The sequence below is a fragment of the Filicampus tigris genome, chromosome 21, assembly GCF_054856515.1.
Source record: "Filicampus tigris isolate MCC_2025a chromosome 21, RoL_Ftig_1.0, whole genome shotgun sequence".
Lineage (NCBI taxonomy): Eukaryota > Metazoa > Chordata > Actinopteri > Syngnathiformes > Syngnathidae > Filicampus > Filicampus tigris.
The window spans coordinates 3,554,244-3,561,342 of record NC_141237.1 but is presented as its reverse complement, the minus strand read 5'-3'; the positions used below and the strand labels follow the sequence as shown (position 1 = coordinate 3,561,342).

Below are 7,099 nucleotides of genomic sequence, written 5' to 3'. Positions count from 1 at the left end.
AACCAAAAGCTAGTTGCCATGACTACTGTTCTTCTTGTTCGTCTTCTAATTGAAAGAACTTCCGCCGGAGGTAAACTGATTTACAGCATCGGTATTCTCCATTTTGCATTTTAACAGGTGCATTTATTAAGCGAAGCAAGTGTTTAGAAGCACGATGGCTTAATAGAGGCGTAAAAACAAAACAAAAGTCAACGTTGTATTTGAATGCGGTTGCGGTGGGTTGCCATGTGGGGCTGCAGCCTGGCAACCCGACGTGGGCACATAAACAGCCCCTCCCCCTGCCTCGCCCACCCCCTCCCCCTCTTACGGGTGCTGCAGTAAGTTAGACGCGCATGCGCACTTTCGCTCCTCTTTTCCTTGGAAGGTAAGTGTGGCATGGCGCGTGTTTGTGCCTCGAGGGGGGAAAAGAAGGGAAATAACGGTCCACGGCGCAGGTGATGGCGGGCAGGGAGCGAGCAAACGGAGCTGGGCGCCGGCCGGGCGGCCTCAGCTGTCGCTTCCAGAGCTTGCGCGGCTGTCGTGTCGCACGGGCGGCCGGGCTGGAATGAAAGCATTAGCGGCAACGAGGCCTTAGGTCGGCTCGCCGCGGCGCGGCCGCTACAAGTCGCTTGTCATCCTCTCGGCTAACGGCCACGCTTTGGCCCCGATTCCTCGCTCGCGTCGGTGGTCTCTCCGATGGGAAGCGCCCCGCTCGGCTCGGCCTTGGAACGGGTTCCGCGGGGAGGAATTTGGAGCGTGCGCCGTTGTGGTTTTTAATGGCGACTTAATTGAATGGACGGCTAAGGCGGCTAGCCGCTGGTAGCATGGCGTCGCTAACTCAGATAACGGTACTCGAGCGCCCCGCGTGTTTTGCCTTTGCAGAGATTAAATTCCGACACGAAGCTCTTTTCCACGTTGCTTTGCTGACACTTGACAACACCGCCGGAACCGACTCAAGACATTTAAAAGGAATGTCAGGATAAAAGTGCGAATTCGGAAATGTGTCGACAATGAGACGATTTAAGGATCATTAGAAAAACACAGGCCAGCTAACACAAGTTAGCATTTGCTAACAGAATGTGTTGGCATCCAGTTAAAACTTCCAACTTTGTCAAATGTATCGATTTTTTTTTTCTTTTTTGTGGTCTGCGGTTAATCTAAGCATGGACTTTCTCCCGGCTGAGTATTCCAGACAAGAGTTTCAAATTAAGTTGAATGAGTAGGCAAGCCTCGTGTTGACGCGAGCGCGTCGTCAGCGCCTCCACGTTTCACTGTCACCAAAAGTATTTTTTGTGTGTGCACTTTTTTTCTTCTGTTCGGCGCTTAAGTCAAAGCTTTCAGTGAATCCCGGCGTCATGTCGTTGTCGTATTAGGCACTTGTGGCTCTTTTCTCCGGCAAATGGTCTAGCCTCCATGTATGACACTTGTTAAAAGTTGAAGAATGCAAACATTAAACTGTGACAATAACCTCACAGGTAAATTAAGAGTTTGGGAATAATTGAGGGCTATTATTTCTTAAATGCCTCTAAGCAGTATTATTACTTTGTGGTATACATATTTTGCTTGTTAATATCATCAGACGCGCCTTGCGGTTATCATAAAAAGGAAATACATTTATTTGAGCAGTGAAATAAAATGAAAGTTAAGGTCATTCGGCTTTTTTGGTAGATTTTTCTCCCCAATGCTGCACTTGGTTTCTATTACTTGCACAAGTAAATATTGAGGCAAGTACCAAAATGGACTTTTTGGTGCCTATTCTGATATTTGGCATAATAAAATTAATTAAAAAAAAAAAATTTTTTTTTTTCAACAGCACAGTTGACTGTTTTTACCATACGTTTCCCATTGTTAGCATTTATTCAACTTTACAACAGAGAAATATTGCCTGTTTTTTTTGGGGGGGGGGGGAAGAATGTCATTATCTTAATGTATAAGAGCTAATATCACCCGGACCCTAGTAATTAATGCTATGACAATTTGATTTCCCTGATGGGGTGAAAGCATCTTCTATTTAAAAAAAAAAAAAAAGTCTTATTAGTTAAACTTTGGATCTGCTGTTGAGTTTCTGTGACACGCCAATGTTTTTGTGATGTGCCAATTTGCGTTCCAGCAGCCCAGAAGCATTGCATCATGTCAGATCCCGAGCTCGACTTCGGGACCGTCGAGTCCGGCGCCTCGGCCACGTACCCCATGCAGTGCTCGGCCCTGCGCAAGAACGGCTTTGTGGTGCTCAAGGGGCGTCCCTGCAAGATCGTGGAGATGTCCACCTCCAAGACCGGCAAGCATGGCCACGCTAAGGTGATGCCAGCAACGTCTGATTTCCTGTCTGACGATGTTGACCCTGGCGGCAGCATGTCCTTTTGTTTCTATATTTGTGTACATGAAAAAAAAAAAATACAGATCTTATTTGTTGAATATCAATTCTGTTGCCGTGCAGGTTAACTTGACTGGCATCGACATCTTCACCCAGAAGAAGTATGAAGACATGTGCCCCTCCACCCACAACATGGATGTCCCCTCCATCAAGAGGCTAGACTATCAGGTATGTCCACACAAGCCACACCGTGCACTCGCCCGAGTTTGGAACGCTGAGTCGTACTCTTTGGAGCACAGGTGTCAAACTCGTGGTGGTTTCACGCTAACTAGTTTAGCCTTGTTCATTTCGGCTGAACAGCCAAGCCAAAAAAAAATGTCTTACAGTGAATCCTGATTATTGACTGGGAATAAGGACTGAATTGCAAAAAAGTGCAAGTAATTGACCACCCCAAAAAATAGTAATTGCCTGTTAGGGGCCATTAGATGCGAGCAACACCAAGATGCTGTTAAAGCATTTTTTGTAATTCAATTAATTAATTGAAACTTCTCAGTTGACTTCAACAGTGACCAAAAATGGTGGCAAAGCACTACATTTGTCTCAAGCAAACTCCGCAACTCACTTCAACATATTTGCTTGGACCGAGATGGCGGCAAAGCCCTGTTTTTGTCAGAATGAAACTGCTCAAATCACAGTTCCTTTGCACTAGCACATGACTGACCTGGCCTAGAATTTTTTCATAAATGTTTTTACATATTGTTCATCTAAAACTCCGTCTCAGTTGCTCAACATCACCGACAACTTCATGTGCTTGATGGCTGACAACGGCGACATCCGGGAGGATCTGCGCGTTCCCGACAACGAAGTCGGCAAGGAAATCGAGACTAAGTTTGAGGCGGGCGACGAGTTTCTGGTGAGCCGCGCGTGTGCCGCGTCACCCCCACCCGCCCATCACACGACCACTCACGCGTCTCTCTGGCTTCGCAGGTCACCGTGATGTCCGCCATGGGGGAGGAGTGCGCCGTGGCTACCAAGGTCCTGGCCAACAAATAAGGAGACGGACTTTGCAGCCCCGGCAACAAGCACCGCCCACAACCAGTCTCTTGCATTCTCATTGTTTCTGTCACCAAAGCGTCGGCCTTCACTGACAACCTCAATCATTCTTTTGTCATTTCTTGATTTCCTCCCATTTGGCTTTTTCTCATCGCCGTCGGGAATATTTGGGTGCAGCTCGCTGCCCGATCGCTCACGTTTTGTTGGTAACGCGTCGGCTTTCTATAAAAACGACTTCAAACGAAAAAAAATCATCAGCTGCTCATTGCATCTGCTTATTTTCGCCTTCACAGTGTCGCTCACATTCCTGAATGTTGAAATGACAACAATGGGATTCAGCTTTTGCATCTTTTTTTTTTTTTTTTTTTTTTTGTCTTTTGATTTTTTTTTTTTAGGACTATTCTTTAGATTGAAATCTTTTAGAGCGAGGCGAGGGGCCTCTGTAGATACTAGATCCGCTTGGGGCCGCCCTTCTAGCGTCAAGCATCTCCATTGACGGGATGTTGGCGGTGGCGAGCACCTCTGGCCGCTTAAGCTCCACCCCACCACCACAAATTCCAAAACCAGGAAGTTCCCCCGCCCCCCATCCTCCCACCATTCTTAGACACGTGAGTGATTTTCTTCCCTCATAATGCTGTGAGGCTCGCGTGCACGACCCCCCACCCCCCAAAAAAAGCCATCCTCCCAATACTAAAAGAGTGCTTTTTTTATTTGTTATCCAAGAGGCGCAATTTGAATGCAGTGTGAGCTTCAGACGTGGGAGGCGCTTTGCAGTGAGCTTTCTGTTTGAGGAACTCAAAATCGCGTTGGGAAGGGTGGCGGCCGCAAACTTTTTGTTCACTCGAGGCCTTTGTCACCTGACTGGAGATGGCTGAAATAAAACATTGAAACAAATGGATCAACTCCGAACATGTCTGCTTTTGTGCGTCTTGTTGCTGGAATGGAAGTGCACTTGGAACATCACCTGTAAAGGGCCTCCCTATTAGTGGCCTGCTATTGTCTACAATGATGAAACTAAACTTCAGAACTCAAATATAGTTCGTTAATACAAAGAGCGCAGCAAGGCATACATTTTGATCCAAATAAACGTCCAACATAGAACAAGATCTAGTTTCCTCCTTAAAGACCTTGAACAAATGCCGAAATAACTGAGCATTTATTTTATATCCAGTAGGACAGTATTACTAGTGAGGCCAAAAAGTCACTGCTTCTGTTTGCAATTTCTCAAAATTCTAGTTTCAAAACATGGGAGTTATGTAAAATTCGAAAATGTCATTTAATTTGAATCTGAATTTGTTTTCATGAATCATTTCACTTCTCAAAAGTGAGTCAGAACACGTGTTGATGTCGACGGTGGATTTTTTGAGTCATCTTCCTTCAATTCTAGTTTGGCCTGGGCGGACGCTTCGGTGGAGTTAATGATTGACAGGATCGCTCACAAAGTGGGTTTGTTTGTCAACCTTTGGATCTGACGTCACATTCAAACGTCCTCTTTGCGGCGCTCATACGTTTGGACAAGAAAAAATCTAAACTGTCTCAGTCGCTATCAGAACGTGATATTTATTTGTAAAAATGTATTTCTTTTTCATTGACCATATTTGGTAAGGACATGACAACAATTCATGCGTCACTTCCGGATCTTCCTTTCCGCTTTCCTCTGTCCAACATGGCACCCGTAAGTCCCTGCTTCTCCACTCCAAAAAAATTAACCACTCTGTGTGCATTTTATTTTACCCATAAATCTGCGAATTGTATCTTTTTAATGACATAGAAAGCTGCTGGTTTACAATTGTGCGAACTGAAGCTCTAATTTTAACCACCGAAAGAAGCTAGCTTAGCTGCGCTAGCTTGCACGTGTTTCTTGTGCGGACTACGCGAGTCTTCAAATGTTTAAAATTCAACCTTTGTCTCATCGTATGTTGTAAAAGTTCACCGTCAGACTAGTTTACTTTAATATTATGTTCATATTACACTTTACCGAGAGCAGAGTACAATTACACACCCTGCGTGTGATTGACGTCCACCGTAAAAGGTTTAGAATTGCTTTTAACCACTATTTTTGTCCAACCGAAACTCCTAAACACACCCCGACATTGTTCGTAAGCGTCAAGGGGCGACTTAGTACTACTTTTGTCTAAATTAAACGTTTCAACTCTATTCAACATAGATCCTTGGAACCAAAATGTCACCAAGGCACAACAATAGATAGGTCACACTTAAAATGTGTGCGCTGAATCCAAACAAATCACTGCTGTACTTGTCATTGCCATTCTATCCCAATGACTGTCATTTCACGGATGGTCTGAAAAAGTCTGGTACTGAATGAGTTAATGATATTTTTATGACCATACTTGTGATTGTTTCATGCTGAAAATCTAATAACACTCTGGAAATGATAGCTTATGTGTCATGGCATATACTGTATTGACTTGTACAGTAACTCGTTTTCAAGATGCATTGCAGGCTATAACAATACTACAAAATGGTAATGTTACCACATAGCAGATGGGGAGTTTTATTATTATATTGTTCTGACGTCTGCGGTGTGGCATCCCAGGTGCGTCAGAAGAAGCAATTTGTTGGCAAGAAGAGTAAAAAGGGGCCTGGCTGGAAGTTCAGTCTGGACTTGACCCACCCTGTCGAGGATGGCATCATGGACTCCGCCAACTTTGTAAGCAGTCTGAATTTTAAATAAGAAAAAAAAAAAGACATGTATTGCCAGAAAGATGCGCTTTGGTAAGCGGGCTGCTAATGGGGCTTGTGGACTAGGGCGCCCTTCCCTAGCGTGTCACTGTGCTCTGCCCAATAGGAAACTTTCCTGAAAGAGAAGATTAAGGTCAACGGCAAGACCGGCAATCTCGGGAACGTGGTGTCGGTCGGCCGCATGAAGAATAAAATCAATGTCACGTCTGAGAAACAGTTCTCCAAAAGGTGGGAGAACGTGAAGGCACTGTTAAGCTTTTTTTTCCCCCTAATTGCCTGCATGTCATGTGTTGGTATTGAAAGCCACATCTGCCCCCTCTTGCAGGTATTTAAAGTACCTGACGAAGAAGTACCTGAAGAAGAACAACCTGCGTGATTGGCTGAGAGTGGTGGCCTCGGACAAGGAAACATACGAGTTGCGCTACTTCCAGATTAGCCAGGATGACGAAGACTCTGAAGCAGAAGACTAGACTTTTGTTATATTTTAGCATGACAATAAATTTGGAAAAAAGAACCCAATGTGCTCTTCTGTGTTTTTATTCATATTTGACATGATTTGATTTTTATTTCTTATTCTGTAACATTTTAAGTCATCTTGCATACAATTTACTCCTCACTTATATAACAACTCGCCACTATTAAATGACTACATATTGCATATCGTTAGCCTAAGCCTTGTCATTTTCAAATTAATTGACAACTCATTCATCATTGTCATGATGACTAAAGTGTCCGTAAAATCCACCGTCAATCCTTGTAATTTTTTTCTCTATTAAGCAGTGCACTGCATCGCCACTAGATGGCGCAAAGATCAAGCTGGTCAACTTGTTGGGATTTATTCTTTAAATCTTCAATGTGAACATTTAAATTCATGATCTCATTAATATAGACGGCATTTGACCATATTTCTTTTTCTAGGAAAAATAAAGAAAAAATATACAACACTGTGGACTAGTGGATTGCGCATTGACCTCACAGTTATGAGTTTGAATCTGTGTGGCGTTGGCATGTTGATGCAGTTGTAAGTCTACGTACTGCAGAGTGTGGCTA

General features: G+C 44.1%; 2 protein-coding genes across 3 annotated transcripts; both read left to right on the top strand.

Moving 5' to 3' along the window:
• Positions 1-286: 286 nt before the first annotated feature.
• Positions 287-4,255, top strand: LOC147127194 (eukaryotic translation initiation factor 5A-1-like). Of its 2 annotated transcripts, none has more exons than XM_086021149.1 (5): positions 287-364; positions 2,090-2,277; positions 2,417-2,521; positions 3,075-3,206; positions 3,281-4,255. In XM_086021149.1, exons 2-5 carry the CDS (start codon positions 2,110-2,112, stop codon positions 3,344-3,346), a joined length of 471 nt encoding a protein of 156 aa, XP_085877275.1. In that variant the 5' UTR covers positions 287-364; positions 2,090-2,109; the 3' UTR covers positions 3,347-4,255. The 2 variants fall into 2 exon arrangements, with proteins under 2 accessions (XP_085877275.1, XP_085877277.1); XM_086021151.1 differs by lacking the exon at positions 287-364 and adding an exon at positions 412-434.
• Positions 4,256-4,857: 602 nt separating this feature from the next.
• On the top strand, positions 4,858-6,568 carry rpl22l1 (ribosomal protein L22-like 1). The gene is made up of 4 exons (XM_086021152.1): positions 4,858-5,021; positions 5,904-6,017; positions 6,156-6,277; positions 6,375-6,568. The coding sequence occupies exons 1-4, from the start codon at positions 4,956-4,958 to the stop codon at positions 6,517-6,519; spliced, it is 447 nt and encodes a 148-aa protein (XP_085877278.1). The 5' UTR covers positions 4,858-4,955; the 3' UTR covers positions 6,520-6,568.
• The last annotated feature ends 531 nt before the right edge of the window (positions 6,569-7,099 follow it).

Excerpts from the sequence above, each read along its gene's own strand:
- LOC147127194 (XM_086021149.1), top strand. The coding sequence starts at position 2,110 with ATGTCAGATCCCGAGCTCGACTTCGGGACCGTCGAGTCCGGCGCCTCG. Across the intron at positions 2,278-2,416 it reads GCAAGCATGGCCACGCTAAG|GTTAACTTGACTGGCATCGA; the intron begins GTGATGCCAGCA and ends GTTGCCGTGCAG. Across the intron at positions 2,522-3,074 it reads TCAAGAGGCTAGACTATCAG|TTGCTCAACATCACCGACAA; the intron begins GTATGTCCACAC and ends ACTCCGTCTCAG.
- rpl22l1 (XM_086021152.1), top strand. The coding sequence starts at position 4,956 with ATGACAACAATTCATGCGTCACTTCCGGATCTTCCTTTCCGCTTTCCT. Across the intron at positions 5,022-5,903 it reads CTCTGTCCAACATGGCACCC|GTGCGTCAGAAGAAGCAATT; the intron begins GTAAGTCCCTGC and ends GTGGCATCCCAG. Across the intron at positions 6,018-6,155 it reads TCATGGACTCCGCCAACTTT|GAAACTTTCCTGAAAGAGAA; the intron begins GTAAGCAGTCTG and ends TCTGCCCAATAG.